At 41.7% G+C, this 19184-nt stretch overlaps 1 protein-coding gene across 3 annotated transcripts in view; it reads right to left on the bottom strand.

Annotated features, from left to right (window-relative positions):
- The window catches only part of LOC115045555 (RNA-binding motif, single-stranded-interacting protein 3), a 107377-nt gene that overhangs the window by 69082 nt on the left and 19111 nt on the right, over positions 1–19184 (bottom strand). For all 3 annotated transcript variants that reach the window (XM_029505305.1, XM_029505304.1, XM_029505307.1), the window contains exon 2: positions 6559–6743. In XM_029505305.1, coding sequence (XP_029361165.1) covers positions 6559–6743 — 185 coding nt within the window. The remainder of the gene's footprint in view (positions 1–6558; positions 6744–19184) is intronic.

The following is a 19184-nucleotide window of genomic DNA, read 5'->3' as shown; positions in this document are numbered from 1 at the left end:
GATGCATATCGTTACAATTGATGAGCAGCATCTTGCCTAATTTCCTTTGGATTTGACTGATGTGGAAACAGAAACATGCTTTGACAAAATCTTGTAGTCCCAGTATAAAAAGCACAAAGTAAACATGAAAATGAGACATAGCACAGAACAAAAACTATCCAAGCAAATTTTTTTCATAGTATTGAGTCCACTTTATCACAGTCAAGTTTACTATCTGCTCTTCAATCTATTTCAAATCCTTACCGCAGGCCGCAGAACACAGGCTGTGCTCTCTCATAAATGATGATAATAACCAGACATCTGTATGGCACCCAGCCCCGCTAGAAGGGATGGATAAGAGAAGCAGACAACTTCCATACCTCTCTCTATCTGTTCTTTCTCCCAACTTTTAATGTCTCCTGTCCATTTCAATAAGTCTCTCTCTTTTCCTATGTTTGACACCTCTGACTCTCCCTTTGTCTTCTTTCCTTATTTTCCTCTCCATCCCACTTCTATTCACCGACTCTCTGTCCTTAGAAAGAAGTTAATAATGTTTCTTATCAGTCCAGTCTTTCAGTCCTCCTGGAAAGAGAGGAAAAAGAAACAGAGGCGGAGAAGGTATGAGGAGTGAGGAGGGAGGAAAATGGGGGCTGGGGGTTGGGAGTCTCAGCCAAAAAGCTTGAAACGCTGAGAAGAGCCTGGATCACTGCCTGGCTCTGTGGATGAGATTTTTTAATTAATGTTTTAACACTGCTGCACAATGACTGACTGTATGACTATCAAGCAGATGGACAACCTGACAAGCTTGCTGACTGGCTGGTAGCCGTCGGTGAGAAATGCAAGTATATTCGCTCCACCCTTTCAGAATAAAAAAAAAAAAAAGTCAGACAATAGGGAGCGAGGCAAAAACAATAGAGAAATCAGGTGAAAATACAAAGCAGGAGGTGACGAGCAGAGAAGGTGAAAAAAAAAGCAAGGAGAGGGAGCAAGAGACTCTGAGGAATGAGAAATAGATTAGGAGAGGGAGAACAGTCAGTCAAAAGATAAAGAAGAGGAACCTAGGCAGTCAGGGCGCGATGGAGAGATAGTAAGAGGTGTTTAATAAAGAAGAGATCATTTAACTGTCACCATCAGGAGAGTCTCTGTCAGCCAACTGTTTCTGTCAGTGAGAAGAAGAGAACAGAGACTAGCTCGCCTGACAGCCTCACATCACACTCTATTGGGACAGGAAACTTCAGAAATAAAGACAGAAAAAAAAAGCTTTTAAAAGCTGCTATCACACATAACATGACAGCTGAGCAGCTTATGAGCTCACAATTGCAATTTAAGATTTTGGAGAATTAGTGAAAAATCAAGCCTGATATTTGTCTGGATGTTTTCCCCCCGTAAAGCCATAGCTGGTGGTAAACAAGTCTTTTGGGCTGCAGTTCAGGGAGCAATCCAATGTCTGCAGATGTGGAAAACACAAGGCAGGACTAATCGCCCACACATCTATGCACAAACAAACACACATGCAGACACACACGCGAGGCAACATCACAGATCAAAAACACCAGAGAGGTAATCACACACATTACACACACCATCTGGCCGTGCCCAACTCTTTGTTGACTTCTGCCTCCATGCGATTCAAACTTGGGTGCCTGTCTGTGTGTGTAAACACTTCCAGTCCATGTGTGAGTGTCTGTGCCCGGACAGATCTGAGCATATAAATAGTTGTGAGGGTGCAAGTGTGATTGTGTTTGTGGATTGAGTATGAATGCATGACAAAGATCTCATGCACCATCAGTGTTTTGGCAGGTTGTTGTTCCCAGCAGAAAAGGGAAACATTTCCAGACTCTGTTTCTGTGTTTGTGTATGTGTGTATATCTTTGCGTGTTTGTGTGTGTGAAGAAGAAAAAAAAAGGAGAGGATATAGAGAGATGTACCTGGCTCAACATTTTATGAATCTTGAAAAAATATGTTCACAGTTGTAAGTTTCTGCTAAGTTGAAAGCAGATAAAGCATATGTTTGATGTGTGGTTGTGTTTTTGTGTCATTTTGTCTGATCGGAAAGAGGAGAGGAGAATAGAGAAGAAGAGCGGAGGATGACGCCATGGCCTTGGGGAAATGTCAAATTACAACAACACTGCATCATCCAAAATGGTGTCTCACTCTGGACTTGACTCAGTGGTAAGATTCCACTTGATCCATTGAGCCACAACAATATGCTCTTGAGTTGGGGAAAAAAAAAAAAAATGGAAGCATTGATAACAGATCAGATGGTTAAATAAGCGAGGGTAGTGTGGAATAAGAGGAGGGAAAAGTGCAGAATGTTCTTTTCTGTGATCAACTCCCGACTGGAAGCCTTCGGATGGTTCCAGTACAAGCCTGGGACTTTTTGAAATAACATCAAATCGACCTGCTCTTGACCCAACAGCAGTGACACAAGAAACTCATAAAAACTATTCAAATACTTAAAACATTCCACTAAAAAGACTAAAAGAAGCCAGATGGCCAGAGGTAGTGCTTCCTTATTCCATTACCTTCCATTGTGCAAGACTAAGTGAGTGAAGACACTGTGAAAGGGATCTCAGTGTGTAATGTGTTTCCATTGGATGCTCATCATTAATTGTGAGTCAGTAGCGGGACAAACATGTGAAGCAACAATGAAGCAATCTTAACAAAGCGATCTAAATCAACACTAACTTCAGACTTCAGAGCTATTTTCGATTCAATATGCACACAAACAGCCCTGAACTCCAAATAACTACAGAGAGAGTCCTTTAAGATTCTGCTACATCCCGACATGAGTATCACATCACCTTTGTAGATTTGTTCACTTCACATATATGCTGCGACTCTACATCGTGTTCACTCTACGTGTTCTTCTACATCTCCCAAAAATTGTCTCCTGGGTTCATCTCTGGTGACTGGAGAGGCCACTGAAGTTCACTGGACTCATCAATGCCATGTTAATGAAACCATTTTCAGACAACTTTGTGACATGGTGCATCAACCCGCTGGCCGTAGGAAGTGGGATATTGTAAAATGTGGCCTTGCAGGGCTCATGGTCAGCAACAATACCCATATGTGTCATTTATACAATGATCGACTGATGGGATGCAATTCCACCAAGACAATTTTACCCAAGCAATTACAACACCACCTCCAGCACAGAATGAAACAAGCTTACTAGGCTCCATGGATTCGTCTTGTTTACGCTAACTTCTCACGTCAGGCAAAATTTTTCCAGGCTTTGATTTTTGGTGATCAGCATTAGATTTATGTTCATGATGGACAGGAGCAAAGCCAATGGTGGTTTTCTGCTGGAGTGGCCAATCCACTAGGAGGCTGGGTATGCTTTTCTGCTCACCACAGCTGTAGAGAGTGGCTATCTCAGTTTCATTAGCTCCAGACTGTCTGGCCATTCTCCTCTGACCTCCCTTATAACCATAACTTTTCTGTCTGCAAAGCTGCGGCTCTGCGATTTTTTTTTTTTTTTTCCATACCAAAAATGAAAAACTGCAGTACTTTCAATACTGCTTAACTTGTGGCACCAACAATCTCGCCATAGAAACAGTTGCTCCAGCATAAAAGAGTTGTGAAAAATGCTCATCAAAATTCCCAAAATGCATCCAAACATGAGACCAAACCGACAGGTACTCAGCTGACAAGGCAAACATTGGCAGCAGTCTTTGAAAACATAAATAAATAACTCCTTAAAAATGAATGAGGTATTTCTATGATACGGTCTTCTTACAATATGCAGAAGAACTTCCCTATTGGCTTTTTTTCACTGAATCAGGAGTTACAAACAAGTCAGCAGGGCTTGCCGGGTAACCTGTTTCACAGAAATGCTACAAAGCCCGCAAACACAGTTCTATGAACCGGAGAACGCCTCTCCACAGTGACGGTTGGGTGTGGCATACGGCTGACAGACTAGCTTTCACTATGACAACCCTTTTTTTGGACAAGGTACTTGTCTTTTTCAACAGAGGGAAAATCCTCAGGATCCCTGCCAAAAGAGCAGTTGATTTTTTTCCGCTAAAAAGTGTGAAACAAAAAGAAGAGTGAGGCGACTGAAACGGATAGTATTTTCAAAACTGTCAACACTTATGGACGAATGTCAATATGAAAATCAATGCACCCAATTTTGGCAGACTTGACAGAGTCAGTCTGTGAAATAACTGAATGTGTGTGCGTGCGTGCGTGTATGAAGTGTTAGTGACAGTCCTCACACAGCATCAGAGCTGCTTTCTTTCCCTTGCACAACACTGGTAGCCAATGGATGATTTTTGTTCAGTGTCTACTGAAGCACAGTTTTTGAACCCCTGGCCCACACACACTCGTGGAAACAAACACACACTCACAATTTCTACTTTTCCCCAGGATGTCTGTGAGTATATATACATTATGTATACGTACGTATGCACAGTCTGTGTGTTTGATGGTTGCGCATGTTCTGACTATATGAGTGTACGCAGAGGATGAGCTCTGTGTGTGGCATCTCCTAATTGGGGATCCGATACAGCTGTCATGTCTCTTGCATTTCCTTCATTTCCCCCCCCCTCTCTGCCGGTTAGACTCAAACAGACCAACACAGAGGAAGAACTGAGAGAACGCAGAGCTTCAGAAGTCTTCTATTCGTTTCAGATATGTAATTTAACATCTTCAGGCTCTATGGAAAAATTAAGTGTTGGGGTGTTTCGGGATGGGAAGGCAATGCACTGTGAATTTAAAGGCTGACTTGATGTCAGTGAAATACTGATGATTGAGGATCTGTCTTTGAAATATTAGGTAATATACTTCCCGGCCAAAAAGATGTGTCAAGGGTTTAGGTTTCATCTCTGTCACCTGTGACTAAAATGCAGTTTCTCAGACTTGGCTGCTGATGATTAACAGGAGGTCATAAACTTGTTCAGTGTTTTATGTTCTACATCAGTGGTTTCTCCTTTGAGTAGTTAAGAGTTTGTCTGTCCTCATACAACCTCTCTAGCATGAAGCAGTGGCAAAGGACCATCATAAACACTGATGGATCAATAGAACAATAGATAGATGAGCGTAGTGCAGCAGAGGTAAGCATGAGAGAGAAGCAGCCAAAAAAAAAAAACAAAACAAAACAACACACAAGTGTGAATGAAAGCAAGCGAGAGAGACAGAAATTGCCCTTGTGCTACGCTTTGGATTCTGCTCACGTTCTGCTCTGTCCCCAGACGTTAAAAGTGTGTCCGTAGTTTGGGCAACTGGGGGAGTGATTGGAAATGTCAGCTGACAACAGCACTTTTCACTGACACTCTGAGAACTGGCACAGACACAGAGACCGGGGAAGGGAGGGAGGGGCGAGGGACGGCGGGGATGGCAGAGAGAAGGATGCAAGGAGGAAATGAGGAGGATGACAGAATGGGAAGGCAGGGGATGGTGCTGGTGGATGGCACACTAAATAAGTTACGCTTCCTAACAATAAGGATGGGGATGACATTGAACTGAAGGCGTGCGTGTTGGGGGGCTGTCCTTCCATTATTCATTGTAACTGTGTGCATGAATGAATTGCTTGTTTGTGTGTGTGTGCCAGTGTGTGTGTCATGTCAGCGAGTGACAGGAAACTGCCACTCAGTCTACGTCCAAAAGCCAGAGAGGACTGGAAATCCAAGGCTAAAACTGCTGTCCAACAGACCACACAGGCCCCCTCCCCCACTGACCTTTCCTAAATGTTACTGGCCACTTGGCACACTCACTGGGCCTCTAATGAAACTTTTATTGGCCCCCATTTTTCACCCTGTTTCCCCAGAACACCCCCAGGGCTAAGCTAAAATACAACAGGCTTGAACTGCAGCTGACACACAGAAGGACAAGGTATGATGCGTGGTTGTGTGTGTCTTCGCATTTTATTTTTATCTACTTTTCCGTTGTTGTTGTTGTTTTGTTTTTTTTTTCTTTATTCCAAAATCAATTTGATTACTTCTCAAATGTTAAAGTGATGATTTAAAGCCCTTTTCTTAAAAATGCTGATGTTGGTATATGATATATTCTTTAATTATGCTGGATGTGTTAGCTGTAGACAAACAAAGCCCTCTGTGGGAGAGCTGGCTAATCATTTGCATTCATTTTGATGTTGACTCTGTTTGTCCAAATAGGGATGATTGAGAATGAAATGCACGGGGTTGACTTTCAGCAAATTGGCAGAAAAAAGGAAATGAAGGTCCCAGTGAAGTTAGTGGAAGCCAAGGGTAATCAGGGACACCACATCATTCACAGGTACAATACTTTGAAGAGCAAATATAATCAATTTTGTTCTGGAGCTGTTCCTAGTATACATGTGTGTGTGTTTGTCTCCTAGTGTGTGTGTGTGTGTGTGTGTGTGTGTGAGACCCAGTACAGCAGGAAGCAGACGGGGCTAGCCCCAGCTGGGTTGTGTTTTTCCTGCTAAGGAAACACAGAGGAGGGACAGAGGTCAAGAGCAAACTGTTGATACTCATTAGAAGCTGCTGCTGGGCTCACAAACCTAATTACCACAAGCTGAACTCAGCTGCACTGACGGAGGTTGTTAATTCATATGCATGTCAATAGAATTGAAGAGAATGGAAACTTGAAACTCACGGCTGGCAGAGTTTGATAAGGTCCTGGTCAGTGGTGGCCGGTGGCAGGCCTCTGATGTACAGGTTGGTCTTACTGAGCTGCTCCACCAGCCCTCCTCCCTGACCTCCTCCTCCGCCTCCACCTCCTCCTCCAGTGGTGCCAGGGCTGGGTGGAGCCATGGGCGGTGGGGGAGGAGCATAGGACTGCTATAGAGAAAGAGGGAGAAAAAAAACAGAAGGGATGGTTCAGTTTAGGACACAATGCAATAAAAGATTTTGCCATTTTTTTGTGAAAATCTAATGATGCCAAACTTATTTTCAGGTTCTGCCCCCACAGATCTTACACATGAAACAAAATTTCTTCTTTCTATCAAACTCACATCCTTTTGAATATTCTCTTCCTGCACCAAGCCCCTCTGCAATTTGTTGATGCAACAGGAAGCACATCAAATTAAGGAAGCAGGATCTGTGTAATTACAAGTGCCTATTATGATTATGGCACTATGCTTTACTAGGAACTTGAGTCATTAACAATTAAAGGTTGGGCTGCGTCTTTAGAGAAAATTCCACAGCTTTACCTAGCCTTGACAACACTGCAATAAATATATCTAATCAACCTGTCATCATCCAATCAACCTGGAGTGACTTGCTGTAAGCTACAAACGCTTTCATGTTGTGGATCAGCAAAGAAGCAAAAGAAAAGAAGAAACCATCTTCACAGAGCATGAAGAAAAATGCATGATAAAACGTGATCACTTCATTTGTTTTTGGCTCAGACAGACTGAGGAAAAACTTCTAGCAGCAAGCTTCCCTCTTCAACATCTTACTTTAAATATAAAGCATCCCTTTACAGGTTCACAAACCAGCCAATTCATTGTTTAATCCAAGCCGAGGCATTTTATCACCCCAAACTTACTACAATTAGCATCCTTCGTCTAATTACGCAGCTCAGTACAGACTAAATGAGTTAATAAGATGACCATTTCTGGCAATGAGGAGGGCTAGTCTGAGGATTAATGAAGGTTCAGGTGGGTTCACAGTGCACGCCCACTCCTCCCTGCCTCCTTTGGCAAAGTCTTGGGTAAAGTTTGGAGGAAGTAAAAAAGCCTGATGGCTCATGTGACAGCGGTGTTCAAAAAAGACTGTCTGCCGCCCGAGCGGCTCAACATAGAAGCCTGGTCTCTCAAGGACTGAAGCGGTTTCTGGTGATCAAGCTAGTACAACTGTGTATCACGATGATGATGAGAGAGAGAGAGAGAGAGAGAAGCAAATGGTGAGTGCAGGTGAGTGCACGCGCTCGGTCGATACTGTATTTGGCAGCCTGTGCACGTCCGTACACATATGTTAGGAAGCGCTTGTGTGCTTGTGTTTGTGATAATGACAGGCTGTCACCACACAGCAATGTGGAGCCTCAGCCAGCTCTGATATTAATCCATTACCTGTACTTCCCTCAACTGGCATACAGCTCCTGACACACACACAGAGGCATGCTGGCAGCGCGGAGAAGACAGCACTAACAGGACTCAACACATGTACAGCAGACATGCGGCAGCAAGGAGAGACAGTGCTTGTGCAGCAGTGTCATTTACAGGCCAGATCTTTAAATTTGGAGCCCCCCCAAAAAAAATAGAAAGTACAGAGAAGAAAATGGATAAAAGGGTATTGCATTGTTTGAATGGCTGTGACAGACACTGTTCTGTCCTGCAAAGCCTTACGTTTGTACTATCTAATACAGTGTTAACTGAAAAAATATCGTCTGAGTTTACTACAAGCTGCTGATGGTGAAAATTTGAGAGTGCATCATCAGCAGCGGCTGCATCGGCATCATCATCAATGCGAAAACCTGGCACTGTCCAAAACTATTCAATTAATTGCAAATAATTGTTGTGCTGCATCTATTTGCTGTTTTTCTTTCCATTTCACATGACTCCACTGTAAACTGAATAGCTACCTTTAAAACACAGACAACGTTTTTGTTTTTTGTTTTTTTTTTTTGGTCACTTTTATCAGTCAGTGATCAACCAAGGCTGAAAATATTTGCAGCAATAAACATATCCAGAACAAAAAAAAAATAGGGTTTTATTAAAGCATTAAAGCCTCTGTCTTTATAATATACAAATATAAATGCGTGAAAGCATCAAAGATATGAAAAGGAATCACTGAGGACTCACTGTAAATTGTGCTGTGGTGCGATTGTATGTATCTGTCTGCAACACTGATAATGAAAACCTCGGTTCTATAAAGCCCGACTGACTTAATACGAGCCCTTTTGACAATGAACAGCCTCTAAGATAACATGTTTGAAAGGAAGTATTAGACACAGATTAATGACCCCAGGCTGAACTCTGAAAGAAAAATACCATGAAGGCTGTAACATGCTTAAAAAAATACACACACAGAACCACATTGGCAGTCTCAATTTTTGCGAGCACACACACACATACACACACACACACACACAAAAAGCCTTATCTGTGTACATTTATTTCATTCCACCATGATATAGACCTGAAAAAGTTCGTTTTTTTTTTTTTAACACACACACACAGATGTCCAAGTAGGCAGAAATGTACGAAATCTCTCTGCTCCCTGTAACTCACCGATACACACACACATACCTGATCAAAGGTCTGGCCCAGGGAACCTCTTTCAGCCAATTTGTGCAGCTGTCAGGGTCTGGGTGATAGTGAGCTGTGTATGTAATGTGTCAAAGACTGTGATAGGGAATCCTTTGAAACATTAAAATCTCTCTCTCTCTCTCTCTTTGGTATCCATGCTTTCTCCTTTCTTAGAGCCTTTTGTCGCTCGCTGTCAAATTTGACTCCACCATCACTCAATCGCTCGTTCTTTTCACCTCTATCCTCCCACTTCCCATACACTTGCTCTGTATCTCTCCCTCGCGCCCTCCATCGCTGCCTCCCCTCTTTTAAGGATTACTCTCGGTTGGGTGGTGTGGACTGAAAGCTGCGTCTCAGCTGACATTGTTGAGACACTCGGTACAGTGGAGCAGCTCTCGCAGTGGGGAGAAGGCTCAGAGGACAGCGGCAAAAACTGTCTCACAAAACAGACACATTCGCTGCGTTTTTGTGCATTCTGAACAACAATACGCTGCAAAACACGGCTATATGTTGTCATATACGTGCATGCTGTGACTATAGTATTTATTTGACTGCAAATAGGAAAGCAAGTTACTCATCCTCCAGATACAAAATATTGAGTGCACAACTTTCAAACTTTGTCTATTACATTATTTTGTAAAACAAAATAAGCCCTCCATAATTAATTTAATAATAATTCTAGAGTATGTTTTTAAGAAACGGACGACATACTGTAGTGTCTAAAATTGTGCAGCTAGTCCTGTTTACCCCTGAGTCATAATTATCAGGAAACCTTTGTGAAGCAGTTCACATTGCAACAGAGCAAAATGAGATAAAGGAGGCACATAGATGATAAACAAGCAGCTACGTCCTTCCTGTAATATGGCGTGTTGGGCCCCGTTCCCTGTTCCCTCAAAGACCAGCACTGTGAGGATGACTTGGCCTGGCACCTACACCCCTCCCACCGAAAACAAGAGCTTTGGTTTTGCATAGTTAGCTCCAGTCTGTGTCTCCAGAGGTTAACAAGAGGGCAGAGTGACCAAGACAAAACAGCTTGCGAGCTTCATAGCTCACAACAATGAGCTTGTGTGCTGCTTTATCTCTCTTATATGCATTTTAATAAGGCATCCCTGACAATATACTCATTTAATATGATGGAACACATTCTTTCTTATCCCAGTAGGAATATATATATATATATATATATATGCAGCAAGTTATGCACATCTACGGCAAGGATCACACTTAGCAACATTCAGCATGAGCCCATTATGGTAAGAACAATTGAAAGACTCACTGAGTGATAATATGTAAGTATGTAAAGGGAGAAGAAGTTGCTCAGCCCCAGAGAGGTGTGAAAGGAAGGTAGGGAGGGATAAACAGATGGAAAGGAGAAGTGGAAGAGAAGGCAGCAAAGAGATACTGAAAGGAAGATGGCTGAAGAAGCGACTTGAGTGGGAGGGGATAAGGTAAGAGCGGATGAAACATAGGAGAAAGGACAGAGGGGGACATGGGAGAGCGGGTTACTCTGGCCTCGTCTGATGCTTCCTGAAACACAGAGGAAAAAATGCAGGCTATTTTTAGGTCCAGCGCTGAGATTCTCTCTTAGTGTCAGTGCCTCTAAACACAGCAGCGGAAGGGTTTAAGGAAGAGCTTATGAATACATCAGAATGGAAACATTACTCCCAATATACCATCTCCGTTTGGAGATTACACAAGCGGCTAAATTAAGCCTTAGTTAGAGCTTCTGACAGGAACCAAGAAATCTTTTCAGGGATTCACAACAAGTTGATCATCAGACTGGTATGTCCAGGCTTTGTTTGATCGTGGAAAATAGGGCTTCAGAAAAGAAATACAATAATGTAAACAAAGCAAAATCCCATCCGGTTGGTAGAGAGTAGATCCAGTGTTGTGTACAAGCATAAATAGCTTTCTTGGATACAAGCCTAATGATATCCAACGCAGCGTGCTTACAGGTCAAGTAAAGAAATGTCTAGGCTTATGTATAGCATGTGATTAGTCTCGGGGAGGAAATGATATGTCTGGGAAAATCACACCAGAGGGATACGTAATGAAATTATTTCAAAGCCCTGTTCCATGACCAGCTCTTATTTAGTGGAAAAGCCTCTGACTGTGTGTGTGTGTGTGTGTGTGTGTGTGTGTGTGTGTCCTTAAATGAAGTATACTGATAATCAAGTTTGTAAAAGTAATTGAAACCATACAGTGTCTGCATGTTTCATCAAGGTCAGTGTAAGGCTTTTAAAGACCGCTTTTCATACCAGTTATGATTAAAAACCAGAAACAAATTTGGAGTTAAAATACATGTCAAATATCAGTTTTTGTAATCAGGGTTATTTATCACTGCACAAAAACAAACCACACTAGCCACTATAGTTTACAAGTGTAATATTAGATTTTACTATACCCTGAAGCTAATGCAGCCATAATTATTGTAATTTAAGGCTGGTTAAGGCTTTGACGGGCTGCAGTCACTCTGCATTTTTTTTTTTTTTTTTGGCCAGAAATAACTGGATATCATGTTTTACCAGGGTGTCTGCAAGTTTCATCAGCCCATACTTGGGATCATTGTAAGGTCAATCAGAATGGAAAATGACGAAACGAAGGAATCAAATAAGCGGACAGTTTTCCTATCAGGATATGGTCTGCATGGCCTATTTAATTTCCCATCAAAAGAATCCTGTAACAAGGCAATGCTATTCAAAACATACCATCAAGCATGCATAAAAACGAAAAAAGAAAAAGAAATACTGCTGGAACAAAACTCATCTTGCTTTCCTCGTCGATTATAATAAAAACCTGTCTTCTGTCAGTGCTCAGCTCTCCCCAAAATAAAGTTTTTATTGCAGGATTTTAAAACTGCTCCTGCCTTAAAGCCATCTTCTGCTTTCCTGCCTGTTCATCTTTCTGCTCTTATATTTCATGTACCACTTTCATTCTATCAATTCTATCTGTTTATATCTAACCTCTCTTCTAATTTCCACTCATCTCTCATCACTCTCTCGCAGTCCCATTCCCAAACAATTCCTTTCCTGTCTCTGTCTTTTCCCTCAGAAAATCAGGTTGTCTAGGTTTCTTCCCAGTGGAACGCCATGTTCAAGCTGTCTACCTCTCTGTCTCTCTTATTTACATCTGCAACAGCAGCATTCCTGTAACAACAGTTGGGCTGTCGTAAACAAGTTGCGCAAACATCCCAGACGGGACATTCACTTTGGGCTTCGTGGTGACTGACCTGGTGAGAGACAAAGAGATAAAGGAATGATGGAGGGCAACAGTGGTGAGTTGTTGAACTCTCAGTGAATTCCTGTGGCTATTTCAGAGCGGGTCAGAGAACTTCATCGGAGAGCAGGGACTTGGGCTATGTGTGAGGACAGTAGTTTAACTTGGGATTAGTTTGAACTGCATGACACTGAAAAGCTACTGTTCTTGGGGTCATAGCTAAGTGAATCTTTGTGTGAGGCTGGGTGAAAAATCTGCCAAGATCTTAGGCAGCAGCTTTTTGTATTTGGGTGTAGAACTCAATGTTGGTGCAATTCATTCATCAAGATGGATTCATGTCAAAGAGTCTATGGTCACAATGTTTTGAACTAATGATGCAGTAAATAGAAATAAGTTTCAGCTCATTTGATAAAAATGTCAAGCATATTTTGAGTAACGCTGATGAGAGGGTGACTCAGTGGTTTGCACCATCACCTTATAGTAAATAGGTCCAAGCTGCAAATACTGGCAGTCGAGGTCTGAACAGTGGGTGGATGTAGCGTGGAGCATGGAGAGTTGGGGTCCTGCCTAACCCATAGTGGCAAGTGGAAGAAAATGCAACCAATTTCTGGTTTTACTGATTAATTCTTTTTTAAAAACAAGAACGGTCTGTCAGTTAACATATCTCATATTGTTCATGTGTATTATGCACACATTTGGTTCACATCCAAGTATTTGATAAAGCTACTGTCCTATCCGTTTTCTATCTTTGCTGTGATCAACAATCACTTTGATGAATAAATCTAACTCAACCAAAGAGGCTGGCATTGCCCCAGAACTTCCTGAGTGACATCCAGGAAAATCTCTGCAGCACGTTACACTGCAAAACCTACCAGATGATTTCTTTTCTTGGGTATTTAAAAAAAGATAAATCATACAGTACATTCTTCTTTCTTAATTGCATGACCTCTAGCATGCAAGTCACAAAAAAGGGGAAAAACATGCATATTGAAGAGGAGCTTTGCACAAAGCTCTTTTATTATGTATATTTATGCAAATTTCACATTAGTTTATTCAAGTAAGTCTCTCGTGCTCCTCCTCTCATTAGCCCCTGGTCAGTGCTTGAACCCTGCAGTATGCACGATGAGAAGCAGCAAAAGGGGTTCCGAGAATTGTGATTGGATTCGAACAAAAACCTGTATAAGAGGGAGACTGGAGGTTTCACTGCTGAAGTGACTCCTCCTCAAAGTTTAAAATGGAGCAGTGTTAAATACTGCAGCAGTCTTTCTGCAGTAGCTCCACTTCTTTGTCAGCTCTAATAATGTCTCCTTATATGGTGAACTGTGTATTCCTACCTGCCGCTTATCATCCAGCACTGCTTCTGTCCCTCTTTATCTTATCATCTCCTCCTTGTATATTAATAATTTCAACCTTCCCCCATGTCCCACAATTCTTTACTGGTTTCGTCAAATGTTTTGCTTTTCTCCTCCTACATAATTTCATTTTTTCATGTTTCAGCCTCAACTTTCTTCTGATCTCCATTCCTCAGCTGCCGAAAGCCCCTGACCTTTCCTCTTTTCCTGGCCCATCATCTCTTTTCCTCTTGTCTCATCTCTTCCTCGTACTCCCACTCCTCCTATCTGCTGCCCCCCTCTCCTCTAACACTGTGCTGGAGATTAAAATATGAGGAAACAATCAAGCTCTGTCTCATTAGCATATGAACAGTGGGCTGACAGGCAACTGCAGGCACGACAACAGAGCCCTGGAAATCCACTGCAGAGTTTTTTTTTTTTTTTTTTTAATCCCAGGAATGACTTTTTACCGTATTTTGTTGAATGAGACTGAACAATCCTCCGCCAGTCCTTTCAGGCAGCCAAATTACCATCAGAATAAGAGGGCATGAGAATAAGACAGAAAGCTTATATAGCAGCAGGTCAAAGAATGGAGACTATAGAATAAGTATGCAGACAGAATAATGTTTCTCTACAGCAACAATGAGACGCTAAAAAGATAGGGATTGGCATGTGCGTCCGTATATATGGCCACACGCGCTAATGTGTTGTTTCCATCTTCCCACAGCAGCAAAAAGACACTGAGCAGTCATTAATTGGCATGTGTGGGTGACTGCATGCTGGAGGGGGTGGTTTACTTTCATTAGCGAATCAATTAAAATGTTTCTATGAGCATAGCAAGAACATGGGTCATGACATAAAATATAAAATGACGCAAGAGAAATGGGAGCGGAAACTTATTACATTACTGGTGCACTGTCAAACTTGCAGAGGTGGAAGTTATGAGAAAGCACGGTCGTGTCACTGCCGGTTTATTACCTTGATTCAGTTTATATTGCTGCTCAATTTCAGTGTATACCATGACAAAGCCAGTGTAATGAAATATCAAATTTTCAAGTTATGAAACACACACATGAAAGCCCCTCCCAAAAAAAAAGTGCCCCTTCACATCATGTAGGAGACCACATGCTTCAAAACATATATGCAGACATGAGATAAATCTGTCAGCTATAATAAGAGTTATAGCTATGCTAGCAGCTCCGTGAACAGGTACTTTGGCACAGCAGCACTTGCAGCTAAATGGTGCATTCTGCATTCATGACATGTTGGCAGCATGGGAAGAAGAAAAAAAAATCTTATTCTGACTAGTGAGTGTTCATGCATTATTCCAAGGTAGTTAGCTCTTGCGCTCACCTTGGAGTCACACCAGATAAACAGCCTAAATTAACTACTTTTGTGTTCAGTACTTGTAGTTGTTCATTACTGAATGAAACTAGATACAAACAGTGCATTGCTCCTATAAAATGAATGATTTGTATTAGCTTCCTTTCCCATGTTGGAGGTTGATGTGAATGTGTTTTCCTGCTCAGCTGTTGATAAATAGTTCAAACAATACAGCCTGAACAAAGCAGACTATGAGACATTTGAACCCCACTATATGTTCACCAGCTCGCTCACATCTTACCTAGTTAATTAATTAGTAATTAGAATTGACTGTTTGAATAAACATTCAAATCTTTTGTTTGTTTGAATTTTGACACTTCCCTCTCCCTACAATGTTAGGACGTTGGTTGGTATTCGACAACAGGACACAGCTGAGCTGCACCACAAAACAAAGCCATGGTTGATTCATTCTGTTCCACATAATCTATGTTAATGGAAGTCATATGGAAACACTGTAAACAAGAACTGCTGTTTAAGGTCATCTCACTGAGCTAGGAAGGCAAACAAATGCAAAATTGCAAAGATGTGATGGTGCGGCAATCATCTTCAAACACATTACTCAGCTCGTATGATCCTGCATGGAAATTGCAGGGTTTACTGGTACTTCCATTTGTAAGTAAAGCAATGTTACAGTGTCAATGAATAACAGCATCTAAATACAGTCATGTCTTCTGGATTAATAGTATCTGCTGTGCCTCTCTCACTTAGATTGACCAGGTCTGATTTGAACACAATTATCTTTAACTTGTCTGCTCTCGGGGTCACTGACCATTCAATATTACCCAGCTTCCTTCCTTCACTATATCCCTTGCCCTTCGTGTTTCACTCTCTGCTCTAATTAAATTCTTTCATCAGAAAAAAGTGGCAAATCTTCAGGGTAAGAGAGTAGAGAAAGAAGGAGGGGTAGAGGAAAAGCAGGAGGGATGGAGGAAAAGATCGGAGTGTAAGAGCATATTGAGCGGAAGATCCAAGCCCACTGTCTGTGATCAGATGATGACCTGAGGATATCTAGAGGGAAGATCCATAATAGGTCATCTGAACAAAGGTAGAGCTCAGTGAAATCATTATGTTTTTTATTTCTCAGGTGGAAGATTAGACAGAGAGAAACGCAGTCAGTCAGACAAAGAAACTATCAGACACACATGGCATGATTTCTATCCAACTATTTTAGCCTCAGCAATTATATTAAGGAAAGAACCAGTACGCATTTTACTGTATGCAGAACTGATGATTTACACTTCATACACTTTGTTCCAACAATTTGTTAACAGAGGTGACTGCCAAGACTCACTGCATCTGGATTATGACTGGACCAATATAATATTGCAAAGGGATGCCGCATTTTCCACAGGAAATTCCATGTGCTGGAATACTGAACGGCTGCAAGAAGTAACCCCCGTGTTAAATGCATTTAGGTCACTAAAACGTTTCAACTCTCAACTCCTCTTTTGTCCCTGTGAGGGATGATACGCAGAAGACCGCATTTATAATTCAGACTCCAGTATCGAACCATTTATCAGAGAGAGACGCAGTTTTTCCATTTAAAAAACAAAGGCTGAACAATGAGAGCAGCAGTCAGTGTATTTGCCGATCATAACCCAAACGCTGTGCGCACCTGAATTGATTTAGAGGCCTGATCAAATTACCTGGAAAAGGTTAAAAGTATCCACTGCTGGCTAACATGTTTTTACTATTGAACACAGGGAGAAAAGGGGAATGCAGCTGTAACCTGGAGGCATAAAAGAATCAAAGCACTCAGTGCCGAAAAACACATCTCAGGCAAGAAATATCACAGCGAACAGATGCCAGGTAAAGAGAGGCAGTTATGTAAAAACAAGTAAATCTTTCTCAAATTTGCTTTTATCCGTATCATTGCCCTTCCTTCACTTCAGCCGTAAAAAAACGCAATTGCAACTTTGAAGACAGAAAATATTCACCAATTTTTGCATTCAGTAAAATATCAAAACATTAAAATTAATAAATAAGATCCCTGATCTTTCAGAAGAGCAAATATACAGAGGGATGAGTTCTTCATAAAAACGAGGGGGGCTACCGAGAGTAAAAACAAAGAAAGAAGCCTGACATTCTGAGAGAGGGGATGAGATGTATGACAATGGTAAAGGAAGGGAAGAGAGGAGAGGAGGCCACCAGAGAGGTCACTTCTGCTTTTAATAATTTATCCTTTAAAAACCAGTCTGAGGCTTTAATTGGTGCTGTGGCTTAATCCTGAAACACACATACACATACACCTCAGGGAGTCTCTTAGCAGCTGTGCTCCAGCTAAATTGGCTACAGTGTAGCAGCACCGGCAGCGAGTTCCCTCCAGGTATGACACAGTCAGCCTAAACAGCAATAGCAGGCCTACCAACCACGTCTCATGAATCTGGGCGTGACACTTCTCAGCTTCTATCTGTCTCACACTTGCTGTCATGCTCTAGAAAGAAATCTTACGGCAAATCAAAACGACAAGACACGAGTCCCTTGGCACAACGGTTAGCTTCATAAACACGCAGCTCACTTCAGCTGTAATCTGCATTTAGCCGAGAGAGACATGGGAGGCTATTTTCATGACTTGAATTTAAGTGATTTATTTGATGAATTAAGACTTGAATACACTTAGAGGAAAATGACATATTGTGCATTTTCCTTTTCAGGGCAAGTCATTACTGTCATGTGATAATCCCATTATCATGAGTTGTCTATATTTTTTTCGTCACCCACTGTATGCTAATATGACTCACTGAAATCCCATTTCGTTGTCTAAATTCTGCACAGGTGTCATTGAAGAAAATGAATGAGGATGCGCTGCTCCTTCTTGAAGCAGTTTTAAACTCAGAGCTTCAACGAGGATCATGTGTAAAGCCACGGTATAGAAAAAATATTCCAAGTTCAATTTATGGGGCGTTCAGCCAGTTGAAGTAAAGTTAAAAGCATGACAAACACAGCTGAGGACAGGCTCTTCCCTTGAGTCATCTTCATTGGCTTTTCCATTTCTGATGCACCGTTTCATTGCCATTAAACATCCCGCGATGTTAGGACAAAAGGGAACAATCTACAATAAACGTCAAGCAAACTGTTTACATTCATCCCTTCCGGCTTGCCTTCTCTGAGCGCTGCCCAGCTGAAGGCACTCGGCACACAGTATTATATCCGCGCCTCAAGGTTGATGAGCACTTTACCGCCCCTATATCCGATCCTCACCATCAGCTCTGCTAGTGAGATAAGCACTTTGGCCTTGAGCTATCTGAGGGGAAACCCTGCTATCTGTATCAGATTGCCTCTCAAATGCCAGGATTGTGCCTTTAAATGAAATATTGAGACATCCTGTCCTTCTCATATGACACCCCTCCGTTGCATTTGTCAGTCAGTTTCTTAAACTCACAATGTCAAATTTCATCAGTATTTCTGCTATTATACCAGCCTTAATATTTGCATGATTTATCCCCCTCCCTCCCAAAATAAAGGTATTCATTTAGTTTATCATTGGCCAACTAAGAATGTATTTTATGAATGTGGTCAAAAAGTTTTTGACTTGCCCTTATCTGTTACCCATCAAAGCCTTTGGTATGAGCTATTCCCGATTAGAAATTAATCTCCTCCATTATTTATTCTCCTAAATAATGCTGCAGGTAAGATCATTTACTTGCTCTTACAGTCTTCCAAATGGTAAGTACCTTACAAAAGCAATTTAAGTAATCCATTTGTATGGTGCATTTCCCGTGCAGTGCGCGTTATATGATTTTATTGGCTGTCACCTGCATTACCACTCAGAAAAAACATCCGTCACTGCGATCGGTGCCACGTTCATCACTGAATCACATCTCATTAGCAGTGCACCTTTTTGATTCAGGATGCAAGGTGACAACAGAGGTGGGCGACCGCAGTTACTGCAGTTTACCAATAACCCCCAGTGCATCACCTAAAACTCTGCCTTATTTTGGATTGCATTTCCACCTTGAAAATTTGATTTCCAAAGTGAGATAAAAAAAAAAAAAAAAAAAAAACTGGTCCAAGAGTCGCCACAGTCCAAAATCACCCAGACAGTGAGGTTATCAGCCAGACCCCAGCACCATGAGAATACATAGTGTCTCCCAAATCCT

Source organism: Echeneis naucrates, chromosome 6, assembly GCF_900963305.1.
Source record: "Echeneis naucrates chromosome 6, fEcheNa1.1, whole genome shotgun sequence".
Lineage (NCBI taxonomy): Eukaryota > Metazoa > Chordata > Actinopteri > Carangiformes > Echeneidae > Echeneis > Echeneis naucrates.
Note: the sequence above shows the minus strand (reverse complement) of the source record. Positions and strands in the feature narration are given on the sequence as shown.